Source organism: Oncorhynchus nerka, linkage group LG1 (assembly GCF_034236695.1).
Source record: "Oncorhynchus nerka isolate Pitt River linkage group LG1, Oner_Uvic_2.0, whole genome shotgun sequence".
NCBI classification, from domain to species: Eukaryota; Metazoa; Chordata; class Actinopteri; order Salmoniformes; family Salmonidae; genus Oncorhynchus; species Oncorhynchus nerka.
In genome coordinates, this window is record NC_088396.1 from 9,011,379 (window position 1) to 9,035,144 (window position 23,766).

At 44.5% G+C, this 23,766-nt stretch overlaps 1 protein-coding gene across 1 annotated transcript in view; it reads left to right on the forward strand.

The window, feature by feature from the left end:
• hdac4 (histone deacetylase 4) overlaps positions 1 to 23,766 on the forward strand; it is a 291,374-nt gene that overhangs the window by 11,708 nt on the left and 255,900 nt on the right. Inside the window, exon 2 of the mRNA XM_065000848.1 lies at positions 3,189 to 3,433. Coding sequence (XP_064856920.1) covers positions 3,412 to 3,433 — 22 coding nt within the window. The 5' untranslated portion in view covers positions 3,189 to 3,411. The remainder of the gene's footprint in view (positions 1 to 3,188; positions 3,434 to 23,766) is intronic.

Below are 23,766 nucleotides of genomic sequence, written 5' to 3' on the forward strand. Positions count from 1 at the left end.
ATGAGTAGTCATGTTGATATGAGCCGTCAATGGAGTTTTGACAATTTTATTTAACCTTCATTTAGCCAGGTTAGTCATTAAGAACAAATTAGCCTTTTACAGTAAAATAATGACCTTGTTTGTCAAGAACCCTAGTCTATTCACAAATGCTCAACATGATATGGCTTTGGTTTGACATTTCTGTGTTACGACATTTACATGCGACAGACCCCAACTTCCCCTGATTTAGAAAATATGTCTGGGGTGACTATAGCAGTGCAAACGTGCGTTGGGAAATCTCTCATGGTGGGGCAGAACCGACGAGAAGCCAACACTCCCCCTTACCTGATTGTCACTTTGAGTATTATGTCACTGGATCCCTCCAGGCCATATGTTATTACACGCGCACGCATGCACACGTACACTGAGGAGATCTCGTCAGCACAGACTGTAGTAAGTCTTTTTGACTCGATCCTCCTGAGTGGTATCAAACCAAGTAGGGCACATTCCATAGCAGAGTCTTTTGTAAATGAACCATCTGTGTTCCTATTGCACAAGTTCAGTTGTTACCTCCTCGTTTCTAAACGTTTTCTCCCTCCTGAACACAAATCTGATTTTCATTTGGCGTCAAATAATTGCTTGACCTTGGAACCCTTTTGCATTGAGGAAACAGAAGGGCAGATGTTCCAGTTCAAGGGCTGCAGTCCAAATCTCTACCCTACTTAGCCAAGTGTCCACTTGTTCACGCTCCCTCATTGATTTCGAACCATTGGATTGGTATAAGCATGTGTTTAACCATATTGCTCACACCTGTCCATTCCTTGTAAATCCATTAAAGTGCACACCACTTCGGGGTGGGGGTGTATGGCGAATCGGAGGGCAGCCTGAGAGTGTTGAGTGTTGCTCAGATGTGTATTGTTTTTAGGGATGTGTGCCATGCCAGAAAGAGTGGAAATTATGTGTTGTGTGTCAAATAGCGAGTGAAGACAACTGAATGGTGTCTTGTTTGACAGGTTGGACTATTACATTGGAGCAGAGGGGGTAGATTGAGACAATGTGTTGGGTAGCCTCACCAAAGCAATGGAACTAATGTGCATCGTTGACACCGGAAAGTAAACACTGTTGTTTAGAATGTCGGAGGTGATGACAATATTGTGCTGTACAATAGCTGTAAGACAGACTTTGATGCTGCTTTTGCAGCCGAGGCCTAGGGTTTTGCCCAGGCCCAGTCTTCTGAATAAGTTATTAACCTACTCCAATGAAGGCCATATTTGGCTGTTATTATTTCTGTGGTTAAATTACAGGCCTGACCTTTTCATTGTTAAGTACCTCTCTCTCTACTGAGGAGGGCAGTGTGTGCGTGTGGGTGTAACTGCCTGTATGTGAGTCTGTCACTGTCTCATTGTTTGCCCTAGCCTGTGGACAGCATTGGCACCTTTTAGGCACCTTGTGTACTGGGAAGGACTGGAGGCGATCTCATTGTTAGCATGTGTAACCCAAACTGCCCTTGTAGTGAAGAATCTGTTAGAATTGAGACTGACTATTTTTGTACAGGATGATATCTAATATTCTACAGGACTGAAAGAGAGACAGTCTGCACATATACAGTGCATTGACTTTTTCCTCATTTTGTTACATTACAGCCTTATTCTAAAATTGATTAAATTGTTTTTTCCCCCTCATCAATTTACACACAATGCTCCATAATGACAACACAAAAACAGTTTTTAATTCATTTATTTTTTGCTAATTTATTAAACATAAAAAACATCACATTTACATAAGTATTCAGACCCTTTATTCAGTACTTTGGTGAAGCACCTTTGGCGGCGATTACAGCCTAGAGTCTTCTTGGGTATGACGCACAAGCTTGGCACACCTGTATTTGGGGAGTTTCTCCCAGTCTTCTCTGCAGATCCTCTCAAGCTCTGTCAGGTTGGATGGGGAGCGTTGCTGCACAGCTATTTTCAGGTCTCTCCAGAGATGTTCGATCAGGTACAAGTCCGGGCTCTGGCTGGGCCACTCAAGGACATTCAGAGACTTGTCCTGAAGCCACTGCGTTGTCTTTGCTGTGTGCTTAGGGTTGTTGTCTTGTTGGAAGGTAAACCTTTACCCCAATCTGAGGTCCTGAGCACTCTGGAGCAGGTTTTCATCAAGATCTCTCTGTACTTTGCTCCGTTCATCTTTCCCTCGATCCTGACTAATCTCCCAGTTCCTGCTGCTGAAAAACATCCCCACAGCATGATGCTGCCACCACCATGCTTCCCCGTAGGGATGGTGCAGGTTTCTTCCAGACGTGACTATTTGCATTCAGGCCAAAGAGTTCAATCTTGGTTTCATCAGACCAGAGAATCTTGTTTCTCATTATTTGAGAGTCTTTAGGTGACTTTTGGCAAACTCCATGTGGGCTGTCATGTGCTTTTTACTGAGGAGTGGCTTCCGTCTGGCCACTCTACCATAAAGGCCTGATTGGTGGAGTGCTGCAGAGATGGTTGTCCATTTGGAAGGTTCTCCCATCTCCACAGAGGAACTCTGAGGCTCTGTCAGAGTGACAATCGGGTTCTTGGTCACCTCCTTGACCAGGCCCTTCTCCCCTGATTACTCAGTTTGGCCAGGTGGCCAGCTCTAGGAAGAGTGTTGGTGGTTCCAAACTTCTTCCATTTAAGAATGATGGATGCCACTGTGTTCTTGGGGACCTTCAATGCTGCAGATACATTTTTTGGTACCCTTCTTCGCCAGATCTTTGCCTCGACACAATCCTTTCTCTGAGCTCTACGTACAATTATTTTGACCACATGGCTTGGTTTTTGCTCTGAAATGCACTGTTAACTGTATTTTTTATTTTTTATAAATGTGGATTTATTGGCACGGCTGTTAGGCCCGAGACAAGGTCGAGGGATGGCAAACCGTGCAATTATATCCTCCAAACACCGGCTTCGAGGGCATTATCACTTTTATACAACCGGTTACCAACATAGTTTCATTAAACGTTCATTAAACGTTAATCTATTTTAGAATAAGGCTGTAACGTAACAAAATCCGGAAAAAGTCAAGGGTTCTGAATACTTTCTGAAGGCACTGTACAATGGCTTGTACAGGTGCATTATATGTGACGTAATATGCCTATATAGTATTTATTTAATGGGAGCATACTTGGTCCACATATGACCAACCTCACTCAAACTTGTGTGTTCATGTGCCCTTGACAGGTTGAATTCACGGGAGTGAAGAAGCAAGCCAACGGCAAACCCTGAAAGCTGCTTTGTCTAGAATGAGCCCTTGAGCCCCCCCCCCCCTTTCATCATAGTCTTCCTCGCAGTGTCCATCCAGCCGGACGGCGGATGGTGTTCATCTTACACCCCCAAGAGGAGTACTGAGGCCATTGTCCTCATCCTCTTCATCAGTTTCGCTTCCCAGGAGTGGTACCCTACGATGAATTCCTACAGTCGACAAGGTAAGAGTTTGTCTGGGCCTGCTAACAGTAGCCAGCGAGCAGCCCTAGCACCCTGGGAATTGAAATGCACTCTGGGAATCGTAGTATGCTGTGTAAAAGCAATTGTATTTCTATGGTGTGTAGACCTATTGCGCGATAGAAGCTTCAGAAATGAGCTTCAAAGTGCTTTTTTTTAATGTCCCTTTGGAACTAAACTATAAATTGAATACATTCAATTATTTAGCTGTAATGAATAATGAATCACAGGCCTAATGAATGTCATTTGACCCAATATTATTAAGGCCATAGATCAAATTCCGATTTAAAACAGTTTAGATGTAATTGTAACATTATTTTGTATGATCTGAGTCTTAGATGGTTTTGCATAAGGGAAATTGCTGGGGCTTACATTCCTGGGACCTACATCCATACATCTACATTATACATTGCCGCTGCTAAATGCATATGGGGGAAACGATGAGTATGTTTACATGCACATGAATAATGCAACATTAAACTGATTATGGCAGAAGGAAGTATGACTACTAATGAGCGTAAACTCATAACCGAAGTTTGCATATGCGATTTTAAAAATACCTGGTTTTCCGTGCAATCTAGAATTGTTAGGGCATGTCAACAGCTTAGTCAGCGTTCCAGCGGTGTATTTGATCTGTGTATGTGGCAGCAGCTGTAGCACAAGCCTCCCTCTTATGCGTGAGCAGGATTGGGGAGTAATGGATTACAAAAATCTTGTAATCAGATTAGATACTTTTGAAAAACTAGAGGATTACTTTGACATTCGGAAAGGAGGTTTGGGAGAAGAAAAAAAATTGTTGACACTTTTCTCAATGACATTCAAATCAGGATTGAAAAAGGTGCAAGTTTAAGTTTGTTCCACCTAAGCGAGAGACCACTATGATGATAAACCCAATGTGTTTGATGATTCGCGGGAAAAGAGCAGGAATAGGCTTTTGTAGGCTACAGTCCAAGCCATGTCTTCCAGTGGTGCGACTGCTGTCGGCATCCAAAGATTATCCAACTTGAATAAACACTTGGAGGTAAGGATGACAGCAGTGGTGGAGTCTACGGCGATATGGATATCACTTATTATTGATCACTACATAGCACATTGATGTGATTGTGAATTACACTGCTGCTCTCATTTTTAGCTACAGTATTTGCGCCTTACGGATTGTGGTTGTTGTGGATGGCTGTTCACAATGTGTATTTGAACACAATAATGGTTGAATTGAAGAAGCTTAAGCTGCCTATCAATCTTTGTTTTCAAAACCAGTGGACAGCCAGTGAAATATGCACTCTTGCAACAGCTGCATAGTGCGGATCCCAGCCTATGGAATAAAAGTGGGGCTTTTATTGCTCAATCCAAATCATGTTGATGAAAAAAATTATCCATAGGCCTAATGGACACATGCTCAAACTCGCACACTTTTGATAGACTTAAAGGGGCAATCTGTAGTTGTGACCGTGTTGTGACCGCGAAAGAGTATTTTCCAGTAAGCAACAATACATTTCCATTCATTAGCCTATTTTTTTCCAATATTTCTGTCATTCAGTAATATTTATTCCCATAGTAATTCGTAATTTAGATTTTTTTAAAAATCATAATATTATTAATGAAAGCATAAAGATGCTGAAGAAATACAGTGCTGTACAGTATATGCTTTATCTGGCATTTTGAGGTTGCATGAGGTCGCCCACACTCACTTTAAACATTTGGATAACAAAGCATTTAAAGCATTTTTAATAGAAGCCGCCTGCATTTGTTTATTAGGCTACTGTACAGTCTGACAAATAAATATAGTCTACAGTACATACTGTTGTAAACGTGGTAAAGAGCCTAATTCCTTACATAAGGGAGAGCAGGTCATGTCCAGACTTTCTCAGTGACCTCAAGTACTCATTAACTCTGTCTTTAATGCTTTTTCAGGTTGCATCAGTCAAGGACAGACACTTTTGAGACACAGTATTAATGATGAACACCCGTAGGTTCACTTGTAAACCACATTTGCCTGCGGATCCATCCCAGTTGGTATTCTGTGTCCACTCGTAGTATCTCTTTGGTTACACACATCCTTGGAATAGCAGAACAGCATAACGGTCGGGACGGCCCTGGCTGTGTCTGGTGAGCAGTTGGTCAAGTTCTATTGTCGTTCAATGACTCAATCTCGGTCTTCAAAGTTTGAATCTGAACCATGTGCACCTACATCAGATGAGCAGAATGGTACCGCCCTGAGCCCCCATCAATTACAGTGGCCTATGATAGAAACGTTAGATCAATTAAGAATTAAAAGTGACTCCGTACACATTATAAGAATCTAGCAAAACTAACCGCTTTCTTGGCAACCATGCACTTTTTTGGTGTGACTTGTTGTCCAGCCCTTTGTCTACTGATCTCCACAGACGTGTGCTCTGCAAAAACACATTCATGTTTCTAGTACACAGTCATTTATTTTAGTTAACCTTTTATTTAACTATCGATTTTATTACACAGTATGCCTACACATTGATAGGCTATATACATAATTTTTTTTTTACATGACATTTTTTAAAGAAAATGCACTGAAACCAAAATACTTTTAGTTTTGGTGATCCTCTCAGCTTCGGCTCATTTTCAAGTCCTGTTGAAAATCCTAACCCTGGAACGGGTAGCACCGGAGAAAGAAGCTGTGTCACGGTTTTCTTGCGGTGAAGGGGAGTCGGACCAAAATGCAGCGTGGTAATTTTGATACATGTTTAATAACCGAATAAACACGAACAATACAAAAACAATAAACGTAACATGAAAACCGAAACAGACTATTTTTTATTTTTTTTTAATAAAAAATAATTTATTATCTTCAATACCATTCATTCTTTACAACTCATAATTTTCATACATACTCAAATAATGGTATTTTAATTTAACTAATTTAACTAAACAAAAACACCAAACAAAACCTCAGGGGAGCATCTTCCCTCCCCGTCACCCTACAAACTACCTTTCCCTATCTCCCCGTCCCTAATCTATCCCCTTACAAATCTAAATGACACCCAGCCCTAAACCCCCCTTCCACCTCTCCCGAGCAGCATGCTGCCCCCACTTCCTCTCCTCCCTCTTCATCCTCCCCCTCAAATCTCCTTCCACCCTCCTCACTTTCCCTTCCACCCCCCAATCTCTCCCTGTCTTCACCATGTTCTGCCTGGCTTCCCACAGCCCCCGTTTAAAGAGACTCATGAGAAGCCAGAGCAGAAACCTGTCCCTATCCGTCCCTCTCGCTCTCCCTACACCTCTCTCTAACCTGGCCCACATCAATACAAAATCCCCCCTTACCAAACCTAACAACACCCGTGCCCTAGCCCATACTACTCCGGCAAAGGCACAGTCCCAAAAGACATGGCGCACAGTCTCCTCCCTGCCACAAATCAAATCAAATCAAATTTATTTATATAGCCCTTCGTACATCAGCTGATATCTCAAAGTGCTGTACAGAAACCCAGCCTAAAACCCCAAACAGCAAACAATGCAGGTGTAAAAGCACAAGAGGATCTTGGACAGGTGGGGGATTGCACCAAACTATACCGGTACATGATGGAACGTACCCGGCAAAGGCACAGTCCCAAAAGACATGGCGCACAGTCTCCTCCCTGCCAAATCAAATCAAATCAAATCAAATCAAATGTATTTATATAGCCCTTCGTACATCAGCTGATATCTCAAAGTGCTGTACAGAAACCCAGCCTAAAACCCCAAACAGCAAACAATGCAGGTGTAAAAGCACAAGAGGATCTTGGACAGGTGGGGGATTGCACCAAACTATACCGGTACATGATGGAACGTACCGGCAAGCACTTATGGAGGCTCAACCAATTCAGGTCCTTGAGCCTGTTGTCCAGACCCCGCGCCTGCACTCCCTCCCAGACCACTTCCGAGATGCCCACTACAGGCCTTTCTGACCTACTCGTACAGGTGCGTGATCTAAACCTACTCGGGCAACTTCAACCTCAGGGTGCGCACGCAGCCACTTGGCCGCATGACCAAAGTGCCACGGCAGCTGTTCCGCCCGAGGACCCGTATTAGACCACACCATTACGCTTCTCGCCTGATACCAGAAAAACACCCACAGGTAACCGGACGGGTGTATCACTGGATGAGCAAGCTCCGTTAACAAGAAAGAAACAAAAATTGTGTCCAGCTTGAGGGGGAAATGTGGTACCCCCCTACCTCCCTCCCCGATGGGACAGAGCATTCGTGCCCTGGCGACCCACTCGCACCTGCCACTCCACATGAACTGAAACACAAGCCTCACTAGAGGCCTCCTCAGACAAGCCGGCAATGGGTAGATGTACGCCAAATACAAAAGAGACGGCAACACATCCACCTTTAGGACCAGGACTTTGCCCATAAAAGACAAATACCTAGCCTTCCACATTGCTAGCTTCCTCTGTACCACTGCGATACGCATGTTCCAGTTTAGCGTCGCTGAGCCGGAGGTGTCAAAGAATCCTCAGGGCCCCCTCACAGAGAGATAACCCCCCGGGCACATCCGTTCTACCGCGCCATCTTCCGAAAAACTTGACGGAAGACTTTGCATGGTTCAGAACCGCTCCCGACGCTCGGGTGAAATCCCCAAAGATTGCAAGGGACCTTGTCAGGCACGAGTCCTTGCACAGCAGCAAGGAAGTGTCGTCGGCGTACTGCGTCATCTTAACACGCAGCCCACCACTTCCAGGGATCAACAAGCCTTCCACCCCTGTGTCTGCCCTAATGGCAGCCTCCAGAGGCTCCATGTACAGAACGAAGAGGAGAGCCGAGAGTGGGCACCCCTGCCTGACCCCAGACGAGAGGTCAAAAACGTCACCCAAGTGACTATTTACACTAACTCAGCACCCCGCTCCGACATATAATGTACGAATCCATCCTATGAACTTCTCCCCAAATCCTAATCGACCTAACACTCTGAATAAAAATGATCTATTCACGCGATCAAAGGCTTTCGCCTGATCTAGCGCTGCTACCATTAAAGGCAGTCCTCTATCTTCAAACCAAGCGATGGAGTCCCTGATTAACTGTAGGTTCCATCTAATAGAGTGGCCCTCTACCCCGCACGTCTGATCCTCATGGACGACGTAGGGAAGGGCTGTGCGCAACCGGTCTGCTAAAACCTTTGCAAGTAGCTTGTAATCTACACACAGCATGGTCAACGGCCGCCAGTTGCCAAGGTCTGTTACTTCCCCCTTCAAATATAAAAGTGACAGCACACCAACAGCCATTGATCCCCCCCGGGACCCCCGTCTCAAGGATGGCCTTCAAGACTTCGAGGACCACTGGTCCAAGTATACCCCAAAACTTGAGATAAAACTCAGCCGGCAGCCCATCCATCCCAGGCACCTTCCCTTTTCCCATCCTCCTAAGAGCGCTCTCAACCTCTTCTAGTGAGATCTGGGCCTCCATCACTTCTCTAATGTCCTCCGGCAACCGCCTGGACAAGTGTTCTAAAAACACATTTCCCTGCTCTACATCTATTTCCCTTTCCTTAAAGAAACCTTGGAAATGATCAGTTGTCACCCTGACCATATCCTCTGGTTCTCTAACTATACTACCATTTTCTTCCCTAACGCCATGCATTACCTTCCTACTCTGTCTGGCCCTAACCGACTTAAAGAACATAGCAGAACAAGTCTTATTGTGTTCTAGAAAGCCACTATGCGCACGCTCCAGGAAAGCTTGAGCCTTCCGCTCCTGCAACTCCCTGAGCTGCGCCTTTAGTGTTGCGGATCTCTCCCAGTCAAACGACCCGCCGAGGTTGCCTGCCTCGTACTCGAGTTCAATTAACCTTTGGATACGATCCACCTCCCTCCTCTCCCCCCTTTTTTTCCTCTTACAATATCCTATTATAAAAGCCCTAATCCTCACTATCATGACATCCACCCCTATAACCCGCCCCTGCATCACCACAAAAGAACCCTCCACTTTTACCTCCCTGTGCCCACACAAAATCCCTACCCCCGATGAGTGCACCCCCCCAATACCCCAAACCGACTCCCCCTTGTCCCACTCCCTCTTAAACCTACTAACATCCCCCCCATCCCTCAGGTGAACCTCCTGTAAAAAACAAAAATCAAACCCCACACCCTCCAAATAACTAAAAACCGCCCTCCTCTTAACAAAATCCCTTAAACCCCTTACATTTAAACTAACAAAAGTAAAATTAGACCCCATGAAAGAATAAAATAAAAACATGTAATACACTCAAATACTAAACCCAGACAGAAAAAAACAAAAACAGGAGACTCACCCGATGCTCCCCTGCTCCATATCTACCTGTGAAAACACCATCCGTACTCCCGACATCCCCCCCTCTTCCTCCATCTCACCAACCCAGGATGCAGGAATAGTGTTTGGCTCCGGGGTGCCCTGCACCCTGGGTCTACCCCCACACTCCTCCCCCTGCCCAGTGCTGCAGCTGGTTTGGAAAAAAATAGGGGAGGCTGAGTCCCCAAACAAAAAACTCCCCACCTCCTCCTGTACCCAGTCCTGAGTCTTGTTAGGTGTGACCCCACCCAACAGAAGTTGAGGGCCTGGGGAATCCAGCAGCAACCCAGAGGTTTCTCCCACCCCCATCACTCTCTTGACCATCCCCTCCCTCTCATTGTCGGCCAATCGCACCCTCCTCTTCATTCTCTTCTTTGGTGATGGCGGCAGTGGAGAGATACCACCCTCCCCCCCTGCCAGCTCCTCCACCATACCCCTCATCTCTTCCACCAGGGCACTTTCCCCCCACTCCACTTGCTCTTCCACCGTCTCCTTCTCCACCACCTCTCCCTCGCTTTCTTCTCTCTCATGCTCCTCCACTCGCTTGCCTTCTTCCGCCGCTTTTCCTGGTTCTCCTACTCCCGTGCCTTCCGTTTCCTTCTCTCTTCCATCCGCCGCTTCTTGCTCCTCCTCCTTCCTTGTGACCCTCCCCTCTGGACCTGTACTCTGGTCATGAGGCATTCTTCCTTCCCCTCCTCTTCTTCCCCCATCCCCGCTCCTGCTCCCCCCCAGCCACAGACGCGTATGACCTCTGACGAGCCGGGCACCCCCGCCACAGTTGTGCTAACGAGCCACACCCATGGCACGCCTTAGGCTCGTCACAATCCTTCGCCTCGTGCTCCCCAGAACACGTCCTTCACTGTCAGCTTTAGAATCCCCATCAATATTGTCCTTCCAAAAGTTTCCCGTCCTAAAGGCTCCAACTCCTTTTCCTTCCAAGCAAACCGAATCGTGTTGGCCAGCCCAATCCCAGGGACCGACCGTGTTGATGGATTTTGCACCTCCGCAAGGAGAATGGCGCACCCGGCTCACGTTCTCTTCTCTTCCAAAACAAGGAAAAAAGAAAAACCAAAGTGACTGAGCCTATCTGGTGCAAACTAACACAGAGACAGGAACAATCACCCACGAAACACTCAAAGAATATGGCTGCCTAAATATGGTTCCCAATCAGAGACAACGATAAACACCTGCCTCTGATTGAGAACCACTCCAGACAGCCATAGACTATGCTAGATACCCCCACTAAGCCACAAACCCAATACCTAACAAAACCCCAAGCCAAAACACACCACAATAAACCCATGTCACACCCTGGCCTGACCAAAATAATAAAAAAATAAAAAAAATACTAAGACCAGGGCGTGACAAGCTGGCTTAGAAGAAAATGATGTCCATTTCGTCTGTTCTCTTTGGTCGCAATGTCATCGAATACATTGCAAGTTGGGAGATGTTCACACCTACAGTAACCGGGCTATAAAGAGTCTATTATCCTGCTGATAGGGCTACACCTGCTACAGTACACTTGTGAAAAACAAGTGTTTGAAAATCTGTTTTCAAAATGCCTCCAGCTGTCCATCACTACTGTAAATAAAAACACAGCATCTTGTTTTCATCATGTTTACATTCTTTATTTTAAGCACAATGTCACAAATAATTTGTATCTACCTTTCCAATTACTTTTAGAGTTTGGGATTTACAAATGTGCGCTTTTCATGTCATTTTTTGCTAAATCCAGTTTAAGTATAACTTTTGACTGACGCCTTTAGTGAGAGGTCTAATGCTCTAATATTGAATCATTTCTGCCCTCCGAATTCATACAGTGGGGAGAACAAGTATTTGATACACTGCTGATTTTGCAGGTTTTCCTACTTACAAAGCATGTAGAGGTCTGTAATTTTTATCATAGGTACACTTCAACTGTGAGAGACGGAATCTAAAACAAAAATCCAGAAAATCACATTGTATGATTTTTAAGTAATTCATTTGCATTTTATTGCATGACATAAGTATTTGATCACCTACCAACCACTAAGAATTCTGGCTCTCACAGACCTGTTAGTTTTTCTTTAAGAAGCCCTCCTGTTCTCCACTCATTACCTGTATTAACTGCACCTGTTTGAACTCGTTACCTGTATAAAAGACATCTGTCCACACACTCAATCAAACAGACTCCAACCTCTCCACAATGGCCAAGACCAGAGAGCTGTGTAAGGACATCAGGGATGAAATTGTAGACCTGCACAAGGTTGAGATGGGCTACAGGCCAATAGGCAAGCAGCTTGGTGAGAAGGCAACATCTGTTGGCGCAATTATTAGAAAATAGAAGAAGTTCAAGATGACGGTCAATCACCCTCGGTCTGGGGCTCCATGCAAGATCTCACCTCGTGGGGCATCAATGATCATGAGGAAGGTGAGGGATCAGCCCAGAACTACACGGCAGGACCTGGTCAATGACCTGAAGAGAGCTGGGACCACAGTCTCAAAGAAAACCATTAGTAACACACTACGCCATCATGGATTAAAATCCTGCAGCGCACGCAAGGTCCCCCTACTCATCCAGCGCATGTCCTGGCCCATCTGAAGTCTGCCAATAACCATCTGGATGATCCAGAGGAGGAATGGGAGAAGGTCATGTGGTCTGATGAGATAAAAATAGAGCTTTTTGGTCTAAACTCCACTCGCCGTGTTTGGAGGAAGGAGAAGGCTGAGTACAACCCCAAGAACATCATCCCAACCGTGAAGCATGGAGGTGGAAACATCATTCTTTGGGGATGATTTTCTGCAAAGGGGACAGGACGACTGCACCGTATTGAGGGGAGGATGGATGGGGCCATGTATCGCGAGATCTTGGCCAACAACCTCCTTCCCTCAGTAAGAGCATTGAAGATGGGTCGTGGCTGAGTCTTCCAGCATGACAACGACCCGAAACACACAGCCAAGCCAACTAAGGAGTGGCTCCGCAAGAAGCATCTCAAGGTCCTGGAGTGGCCTAGCCAGTCTCCAGACCTGAACCCAATAGAAAATCTTTGGAGAGAGCTGAAAGTCCGTATATTGCCCAGCAACAGACCCGAAACCTGAAGGATCTGGAGAAGGTCTGTATGGAGGAGGTAGAAATGTAAAGAGAAATGACAGTCTATCATTACTTTAAGACATGAAGGTCAGTCAATTCATAAAATGTAAAGTTTCTTCAAGTGCAGTCACAAAAACCATCAAGTGCTATGATGAAGCGCTCATGAGGACTGCCACAGGAAAGGAAGACCCAGAATTACCGCTGCTGCAGAGGATACATTTATTAGTGTTACCAGCCTCAGAAATTGCAGCCCAAATAAATGCTTCAGAGTTCAAGTAACAGCCACATCTCAACATCAACTGTTCAGAGGAGACTGTGTGAATCAGGCCTTCATGGTTTAATTGCTGCAAAGAAACCACTACTAAAGGACACCAATAACAAGAAGAGACTTGCCTGGTTCAAGACACACGAGCAATGGATGTTAAACCGGTGAAAATATGTCCTTTGGTCTGATGAGTACAAATTTTAGATTTTTGGTTCCAACCGCCGTGTCTTTGAGACGCAGAGTAGGATGATGATGATCTCGGCATGTGTGGTTCCCACCGTGAAGCATGGAGGAGGTGTGATGGTGTGGGGGTGCTTTGCTGGTGACACTGTCTGTGATTTATTTTGAATTCACGGCACACTTAACCAGCATGGCTACCACAGCATTCTGCAGCGATATGCCATCCCATCTGGTTTGTGCTTGGTGGGTCTATCATTTGTTTTTCAACAGGTCAATGACCAAACACACCTCCAGGCTGTGTAAGGGATATTTGACCAAGAAGGAGAGTGATGGAGTGCTGCATCAGATGACCTGTCCTCCACAATCACCCAACCTCCACCCAATTGAGATGGTTTTGGATGAGTTGGACCGCAGAGTGAAGGAAAAGCAGCCTCCAAGTGCTCAGCAAATGTGGGAACTCCTTATAGACGGTTGGAAAAGCATTCCAGGTGAAGCTGGTTGAGAGAATGCCAAGAGCGTGCCAAGCTGTCATCAAGGCAAAGGGTGGCTACTTTGAAGAACCTAACATATAAAGTATATTTAGATTTGTTTAACACTGTTTTGGTTACTACATGATATGATGTGTTATTTCATAGTTTTAATGTTTTCACTATTATTCTACAATGTAGAAAATAGTCCAAATAAAGAAAAACCCTTGAATGAGTAGGTGTCCAAACTTTTGACTGGTACTATACACACACGCAAACACACACAATCCCCTAGTGCCTGCTCCTCCCCTCTGGTAAATCTGTCCCTGTGCCAGACTGCTTGGGTAAGCTTATTCTGGGAACACAACCCAAGCATGCCGGAAGCAGCAGCAGCAGCAGTGGAGGATTACGATGCCACAGTGAGGGACACGGTAGACCCCCTAATTGAGATGTCTTAATGATTTATTAATCGAGGCGCTGCCGTCTTACACTGGGAACACAGGCAATAATCCCTCTGACTCCGCTGAAATTGAGAAATCTTCTCTTCTCTCCTCTCTGTGCTTTTTAGGGTGTCATTCTCTTAAATTCCCACAGTTTGCACACAATTAAGCTTGGAAGGTGTGTGTGTGTTAGTTTTCGTAAATATCACATTTATTTATTGTGATAGTCTGATTTGTTGTCAGGCTTTCTGTCCAAGCCCCATACTGTAAAACTTTCACCTGTAAATTTACAGCATTATTTTGGCACCAGATTTGGCAGCTTAGTACTGTAATTTTGCTTTACAGCAGAGATGCTGTAATATATTTCACAGTACTATTTTCCTTACTGTAAAACATATTATAGCCTCCCCATTGTAAATTTAGAGAGATGATGTCATGTTTTACGGTAAAGAAAATAGTACTGTGAAACAGGAAATAGGGTGCCATTTGAGACGTAGCCATAGATCCTGCAACTGGCAACATTGTGCTGGTTGTGCGCCGGGCTGCGTTCGTTTTGATGCCTGGTCATGGTTAACTAGAGGAAGAACTATAACTTTTTATACATGAGGAAATACCACCGCCACACCTGGCTCCCTATGACCAATGTCCCCTCCAATTTTTTGGGGCACTGAGCAAAATTTTGGTCTTGTGATTGGAAACTGGAACGTTGTGTGAATTATGTGCAACTTCCGATGCACATTTACAGTGAACATAGAGGCTGTACCCTTACAGTTTTAAACAGTAGCCAATAGGTTATTGTGGCTATTTGAGCATAATGTAGGCCTACCAACAAAACCAATGGAGCAAATTCCATAACATTTTCACATGGAAATAGATTTTGATTTCTCTTTACAAAAGGCTGTTGTATGACACTCCAGAGCAGTGCCAACGTTTCTGTTTGACGTGTGGAGTTGTCGCGACAAAGTTCATATGTGAATGTGTCTTGTTGTAAATGTATTATATATTTTTGAAATGCTTTCAAACAACATGAGTTTGCTTTTTAATGTTTTTCCTTAACAATACTTATGGACACACAGATAAAGAATAAAATAAATACATTTCCAATTTTCTAAAATAATCATAGTAATTTTCAGAATTTTGTGACATTTTGCAACATAGGAAATTATGTTTCAGATTAACCACAGACATTTCCTTTTTACAGTTTTTTTCCCCTCTGACCTTTTGCTTGTAGTATTACCTAGTTAGATGAAAGATTACACATCACACATCTCTCACATTTGTACAGGTTTCCTAGAATTTAGAAAGCTATCGTGCAGATATTGTGGTGTCTGGTTGAAGGTCTCATGGTAACAAGTTTAGTTTTTGTATGAGATTATAGGTTATTAGGGATCCCAATCATTTAGATGCATAGCTGTCTTAAAAATTGGAACCCTGTTGACACACATTTCTTACACATTTGACATACTTTTTATGAGTTTGTCAAATACACACTTCCACAGTTCATGGTCAACCAAAAGTTATCCTTTAAGACAGAATAACACCCTTTAACTTGTAAACTGTCCATGTTGGCTTCATATTTGTATGTGTATTGCTGTTGGGTCTTCAGTGTCAGGGTGTTTTGCAGCCAACCTTTCATGATAATTTTATGTTATTTGGCCTTGTTAATGTCTATCCTACTTTTCCCCTAAGCATTTTACATTCTTAGTCACGCAATTTTACATCTACCTAAGCTGTTTGGTGCAGTATTTCTCAATGAAAGAATTAGCATGAAAACGAGTCGTCTCTCGTTGAATGATAACAAAGACTTTGTTGAAGAATCCCTACTGTTGACCAATCACCAACGAAGTGACGTAGACTTCGGCTACTGACTTCAGCTTGCCTCCAGAAAAAATGTTGTGTGCCCGAACAGGCGGGGGAAAAAAACTCACCGAAGTCCAACAGGAACAAAAACGTCACCAAACTCTTCCGAACTGTTTCGTCTGGGAAGCATGCGGACGCCTTTACAGATTAAAACGTCTGTCCCTCTGAGTAGTGCTCTGGTTTTAGGGCTTGAACAGTCCACCAAGACTGTCAGCCACAGTACTTAGCACCTCTGCCCAGAATGCTCCCCAGCTAATTGAACCAATGTAGCACCGCACATAGCCCCAATACCGAGGTTGATAATACCAAGGCTGTAGCGGGATATAGCACTAAACTTGCACCAGAGTTATTCTTTAATTGCGGTTGCATTGGCATCCCTTGCCTTTGCAACCATGAAAAACACTTTAAAATGACAAATAGTTACACATCATACCTATTTTTGTTTACAATAAACTGTGTATCAATGTTAATACATAATGTACTGTTAAACGTGCTTGAGGCGTCACTACAGACACCCTGGTTCGAATCCAGGCTCTATCACAACCGGCCGTGATTGGGAGTCCCATAGGGCAGCAATTGGCCCAGCATCGCCCGGGATGGGCCGGTGTAGTCCGTCATTGTAAATAAGAATTTGTTCTTAAGTGACTTGCCTAGTTAAATAAATCTTAAATAAAAATGAATAAATAAAAGGAAGCAGGTACAGAAGAAGAATTTAGTAATGAAGAGAGAAGGCAGATAAACAAAACAGAAGTGTACTGAATGTGACCAATACTGCCTGAGGCTACTGAGGGCTAAATGAAGGGAGAGTAATCAAGGTGATGATGAGGTCCAGGTGTGCGTAATAATGGTGTCAGGACCGGTGGTTAAAAACTGCCGATGTCGAGCACTGGAGAGGTGTGACAGTATCCTAGACTGGTCCGCTCCTCGCCCTCGGGGCCGGCCAGGAGTGCAGCCCCGAGGGCGAAGAGCGGACCAGTCTGGACTGCGGAGAAGAATATCCCGGCAGTATCCCAACAGCGCTCCTCTGGACCGTAGCCCTCCCAGTCCACCAGGTACTGAAGCTGACCCCCATGACGTTGGGAGTCCAGTAGGGACCTGACGGCATAGGCGGGGGTCCCATCGATGTTCAGGGGAGGCAGAGGGGTGTCGTGGGTGATGGCATCAGCCAGGGGACCAGGAACCACTGGCCTGAGGGAAACATGAAAATATCCGGTTGTTAGTGGTGAGTTGTAAACGACCATGGGGGGTTCAGGGCCGGCTGAAATCCCAGCACGTACTGGAAAGGAGTCAGCCCAGAGAAGGAGTGACGAAGTGAGTTCTGGGCATACTTTGCTCAGGGAAGGAACCGGGCCCACTCACTCTGCCGATCCTGGCAGTGACTCCTAAAGAACCTCCCTAGCTCCTAGTTGGTCCTCTCTGCCTACCCGTTGGACTGAGGCTGGGACCCAGATGTGAGGCTGGCCATGGCCCCCAGCTTCTCAATGAAGGCTCTCAATACCAGCGAATACCCATGAATCGGGGGCACGGTCGGAGAGAATGTCCTCCAGATGGCCATAGTGCCAGAAGACCTTCTGGAACAGTGCCTCAGTGACATGGAGAGCTGTAGGGAAACCAGAGAGAGAGAGATACAACGGCAGGATTTAGAGAATCTGACCACAACAACCATAATAGTGGTGAAACCATCAGAAGGAGGGAGATCAGTAACAAAATCTATGGACAGATGGTATCAAGGTTTCTGAGGCACGGGAAGGGGTTTCCCTGCTGCAGTGTGCCTGGGAGATTTATTTTGGGCACATACGAGGCAGGAGTTGACATAGGGGGCGACATCCTGCACCAAGGTGGGCCACCAATACTTTGCAGGGATGGATTGAATGGTGCAGGTGATACCTTGTCGTCCAGCGCCCAGGTCAACAGCTGATCCCTTTCCCGTGTGGGAATGTAGATGCGCTCAGGAGGGCAGGTAGCAGGCGCAGGTTCCCTCTCCGGAGCCTGGTGGATGTCCACATCTACGTCCCAAAACATGGGGCCAATGATACGGGAGGATGGAATGATGGGCTGGAGGGCACCTACAGGACTCTCAACCAACGTGGAACCACAGGATAAGGGAAATCATGTCCTCCGGCATCTTGGTGACCAGGCGGTGATTTTCATCCTTGACCAGGAGATGGTGGGGTTATGACGTTGGAGCCACGGGAGACCGAGGATGACTTTGTGTACGGGTGCGGTGATGAGGAAGAGAAGGCTTTCTTGGTGCATGGGTCCCACGGTGAGGGTGAGTGGTGCTGTGATGTGTGTGATTGTTCCAGATCCCAATCGTCTATTATCCAGGGCTTGGACCAGAAAAGAAGAGGAGAAAGGGTACAAGGTGATGTTTAGGGAGGAGGCGAGGGCCTGGTCGATGAAATTCCCCGCAGCACTGGCATCCACTAGAGCTGTAGCGACAACAGCTGAGGGACAGCCAGCCAGTGAAATGGAAACCAGGAAGGGTTTGTCGGAAAACGATGATGAAGGAATACTCACGCCTACCCTGGGAAATGGATGATCACGGGGCCGTCCCTCTGCTCCAGTGGACCTCGGGTTGGGACGCACTGGAGACCGCTGGAGGTGCCCCTCCTGGCCGCAATAGGGACACAGCCCCAGCTGTCTCCGGTGACTTCGCTTTGCATGGAGAGGTGTGTGACTACTATCTCCATAGGATCAGGCTCTGCCTCAGGATGGCTAAAGGAGGAGGGCGAGGGAGTTTCCGGCACTCCTGAAGAAGGTTGTCAATACGGATGGCCATCGCGATGAGCGAGTCCAAGGAAAGGTTGTCGCCCCGGCATGCCAACTGCGTGTGGACCTCCTCGCGCAGTCCTCTACAGAATAGGGTGCAGAGCACTGGTTCATCTTATCCGCTGGAGGCTGCCACAGTCCGGAAGGTGAGGGTGTACTCCGTAGCGGTCTGGGCACCCAGCCAGAGTTGGAATAGTCGCTCACTTCCCTCTGCCCTCCGGTGGATTGTCGAAGACCACCCTGAACAGAGCCATGAACCTCTCGTAGGAACCCCGCTCTTCCTCTCCTCTCTCCCAGATGGCTGTAGCCCACTTCAACGCCCACCCAGTCAGTATGGAAATGACTGTGGCAACCTTGGAGCTCTTGTTGGTGGGAGATTAATCAAGGTGATGATGAGGTCCAGGTGTGTGTAATAATGGAGAGTAGGTCTGCGTAATGATGGGGCCAGGACCGGTGGTTAATAGACCAGTGATTTTGAGCGCTGGAGAGGGGGAGCAGGATTAGGGAGTGACATAGCGACATTCTTTGGGCTTTAGCGATCTAATATTTTGAATGCTAGAAAGTGAGCAAAATTATTATTATATTGTATAGAACTATAAAAACATAGAAGGCTATTAAAATACCTTTTTTTTTTACTAGTATAATGTCTGTCCCTCTGTTTTATGTCATTGGTGTTACTGCCTTGAAAATCACTCATTACAAAGATATACAAGGACCTTGAGAATTCCCTTCAGTGGCAAACGTTTATCGGGGGAGTGGTCTATATACAAGAAAATTATTATCTGATCACACATAGGTGTTACTACTCCTACTGGTGGTACAATGTTATCCTGATGGTAAAAATTATTTAAAGCCATTAAGCTTTCATATTAGTTGATTTAAAATGAGAAGATGTAGCCAAATACATTTAAATCAATAAAAATCTGTCTTGCCCAAATGCCACCGCAATTCAAGAACAACCCACCAACATCTCTCCCGGTCTTCCTAGACTGCATCACTACTTAGCTGCATCACATAGACTGAAGTCATACGGAGACATGCAGCCCAAGACAGTCAGGCTATGCCCTCAAAAGTGCTTTCATTTTTGCTTTTGTATGGCATCGTTGGGGAGAATTCCATTGGAAGAGGTTGTCAATACAGTACCAAAACCAAAGAGACTTTATTGCAGGATGAATTCTTGAGTTCAGTGTGTTTTCTATTGCCTAAGTGTTTTAAAACCACATCTTTGTAAGATATTTTATAATGCCATAACAGGGGACTCTGAGAGGACAACTAAAAAGAACAGTGATTTAGCTTGGCTGTGGAGAGCTTAAGGCCTTCATCATACCCTCTCTCTCTTTTATTTCCAGTGTTCTTTGCATGGAGTATGCTAGCATTTAATAGCAAATAGCTCCAACCACACCCACAGTAGGATGTCGAGCTCAATCAGCATGAGCTTTGGTTGAAATATGCCAACAAACACAGCCCAAATATCCAACATTTTTACTGCTTAGATACTGTTGCTCGGAATGGTGTTGAGCTGCCAATCCAATAACTAGCATCACCAGTGTTTAGTTACAACAGTGCCGTGAAAAAATATACTTATTTTATTAACAAAGTTATGCAAAACCTAATTCCCCTGTGAGAAAAAGTAATTGCCGCCTTACACTCAGTAACTGGTTATGCCACTAACCAAATGCTTCCTGTAGTTGTTGATCAGTCGCATACATCGCTGTGGAGGAATTTTGTCCCACTTTTGAATGCAGAACTGCTTTAACGCAGTGATATTTGTGGGTTTTCAAGCATAAACTGCAAGTTTCAAGTCCTGCCACATCTCAATTGGGATATTAGGTCTGGCCTTTGAGTAGGCCATTCAAAAACTTCAACTGTGTTGCTTTTTAACCATTTTCATGTAGACTTGCTTATCTGTTTTGGATCTAGGGCTGTCCCCGACTAAAACAAAAAGTTGGTTGACCAAGAGGAGTGTTCTTTCGACTATTTGACTGGTCGATATTTTAAACCGTGAATTTTTCCAAATTTGTTTCAACCTTTTGTGACTAGGGGGCATTTTTGGAAAAATAACGTTCCCGTAGTAAACGGGATATTTTGTCAGGACAAGATGCTAGAATATGCATATAATTGACAGCTTAGGATAGAAAACACTCTAAAGTTTCCAAAACTGTAAAAATATTGTCTGTGAGTATAACAGAACTGATATTGCAGGCGAAAGCCTGAGAAGAATCCAATCCGGAAGTGACTCATCTTTTGAAAGCTCTGCGTTCCAATGCGTCCCTATTGAGCAGTGAATGGGCTATCAACCAGATTACTTTTTCTCCGTATTCCCCAAGGTGTCTACAGCATTGTGACATAGTTTTACGCATTTATGTTGAAGAATACCCGTAAGCGGCTACATTGCGCAACTGGTCACCTGATGGCTCTCAGAGTGATTCTTGCATAAAATACAGAGGTAGCCATTTTTCCAATCGGTCCTACTGAAAAATTGTCCCGGTGGATATATTATCGAATAGATATTTGAAAAACACCTTGAGGATTGATTATAAACAACGTTTGCCATGTTTCTGTCGATATTATAGAGCTAATTTGGAATATTTGTCGGTGTTTTCGTGACTGCAATTTCCGGGCGATTTCTCAGCCAAACGTGAAGAAAAAACTGAGCTATTTTGCCTACAAAAATAATATTTTTGGAAAAAGAACATTGGCTATCTAACTGGGAGTCTCGTGAGTGAAAACATCCGAAGCTCATCAAAGGTAAACGATTTAATTTGATTGCTTTTCTGATTTCTGTGACCAAGACAAAATGCTATGCTAGGCTATCGATGAACTTACACAAATGCTTGTCTAGCTTTGGCTGTAAAGCATATTTTGAAAATCTGAGATGACAGGGTGATTAACAAAAGGCTAAGCTGTGTCTCAATATATTTCACTTGTGATTTTCATGAATAGGAATATTTTCTAGGAATATTTATGTCCGTTGCGTTATGCTAATTCGTGTCAGTCGATGATTACGCTCCCGGACCCAGGATGGGGAGTTACTAGAGGTTAATAACATATATGAAGGCTACTGAGCTTGTCTGGTGATTTAAGCACACTGTAATTAAATAATTAAGATACACAAATGACTCGAGGGAGCCAAAGATCAAGATAGCCTAACCAGAAGAAAAAAACCTGTTCCCGAACCACCTCCCGCAGCTGCTGGCCTTCACAGATTCTGCCGTTACACTCCCGAAGTTGCCGGTAATAGGCTACACCAGGGGTCAACAACCTTTTCCATTTGGAGTGCCAATTTATCTTACAATTTCTACCAATCTGCGTGCCAGTTATGATTTTCATATGCACATTTTTGTGGAAGAATTTCATTTATTTTATGATAAAGTCTTCCTATCTCAAAATCATTGTCATGTGATTAATAAAAATGATATCTAAATTAAAATGTATATAATTCTAAAAGTATCTTCTATTGCAATTGCCAACTATGTAAAAATAGCCTACATAAAGCCAACTAAATAAATAAAGACATTGCAACATGCAGGTAGAAAATATCCTGATAATAATAAATTACATTGGCTATGCATGACCTGTCTGCAAGGAACTTGAAACATTGTATCAACTATCACCTTGGTCCAGCCAGAAGCTTGCACTAACAAACTTGCAATCTTGTATAAACTATTCTGGACCCTCAGAGTTTCCCCCTTGAAGTGAGCTCCGGACAGACACAACTGTAGGCTATTTGTGCAAGGGATAAGAAGTAATCAGGCAGGCCTATTTTGTGATGTTTCCACCAAACCAGAGCACAACATTCTTCTCCCCTTGCACACCAATTGGTTATCGGAAGGGAGAGAATTTGAAAGATTTTTCAAATAGGCTACATTGAGGAACTATTATCATTCTCAATGGATGTAAAAACAGACTTTGTTTACTTGCTGTTTGAGGTGAAGACAAAATGACTTTGAGAAGCTCCACACCTCAATAGTGGTGATGAGTTAAGACAATCAAAAATACTATCAGATCCCCAAATGGGCACATTTAGAAGCCTACATTTGTGCGCAGGCCAGGTAGCCTAGGCCTAATTCTATGCGTAATCAGGTGCGTGTCCTTACTCAACATTGACAGGAGCGGTCCTGGATCATATAGTAAGACAATGATCCAAAACACATAATCAAGTCAGCATGAAAATGGCTAAAAGTCAACAAATTTGAAGTCAAGACATAATCCCAATTGAAATGTTGTGGCAGGACTTGAAACAAGCAGTTCATTCTTGAAAATCCACAAATGTCGCTGTTAAAACAGTTCTGCATGGAAGAGTGGGCCAACATTCCTCCACAACGACTTAAGAGACTGATCAACAACTACAGGAATCTTTTGGTTGGAGTCATTGCAGCTAAAGGTGGCACAGCCAGTTATTGAGTGTAAGGGGGCAATTACTTTTTCACACAGGGGCATAACTTTGTTTATGAAATAAGTATGTAATTGTGTTATTTGTTCACTCAGGTTCCTTTTGATTTAATATTAGGTTTTGGTTGAAGATCTGATAACATTTAGTATTAAAAATATGGAAAGGTAGAGAATTTGAAAGGGGGCAAATACTTTTTCACAGCACTGTATGCCTTCTTGGAAAATGTATTTTTTTCCAAACTGGATGAAAGTTTCTGGGTATATTTTATCCAACAAACATCCTGCTATGTTAGCCTCCCAATGAAAGGCCAATTGTGTCTCACCCCAAATGTTCTGGCCATCTTCACCGTGTCTAACAAGCTGAGGTCCCAGGCACTGATTGATTATGGTTGCGCTATTGACCCAGTGCAGGTCAGGGCATTCTGGAACGCTGGCGCGACCTCTCTCGGGTTCTGGATCCAAGGGATTATGCGTTAGCCTGGACACTGCAGTGCCTTACTGTCTCAGGCCGATGTTATCTATTACTTTCTCTCTCTCTGGTAGAGTGGGTCCCGACTTTTTTCTTTGCTATTGTAAGTTTGGTTATATAAATTGA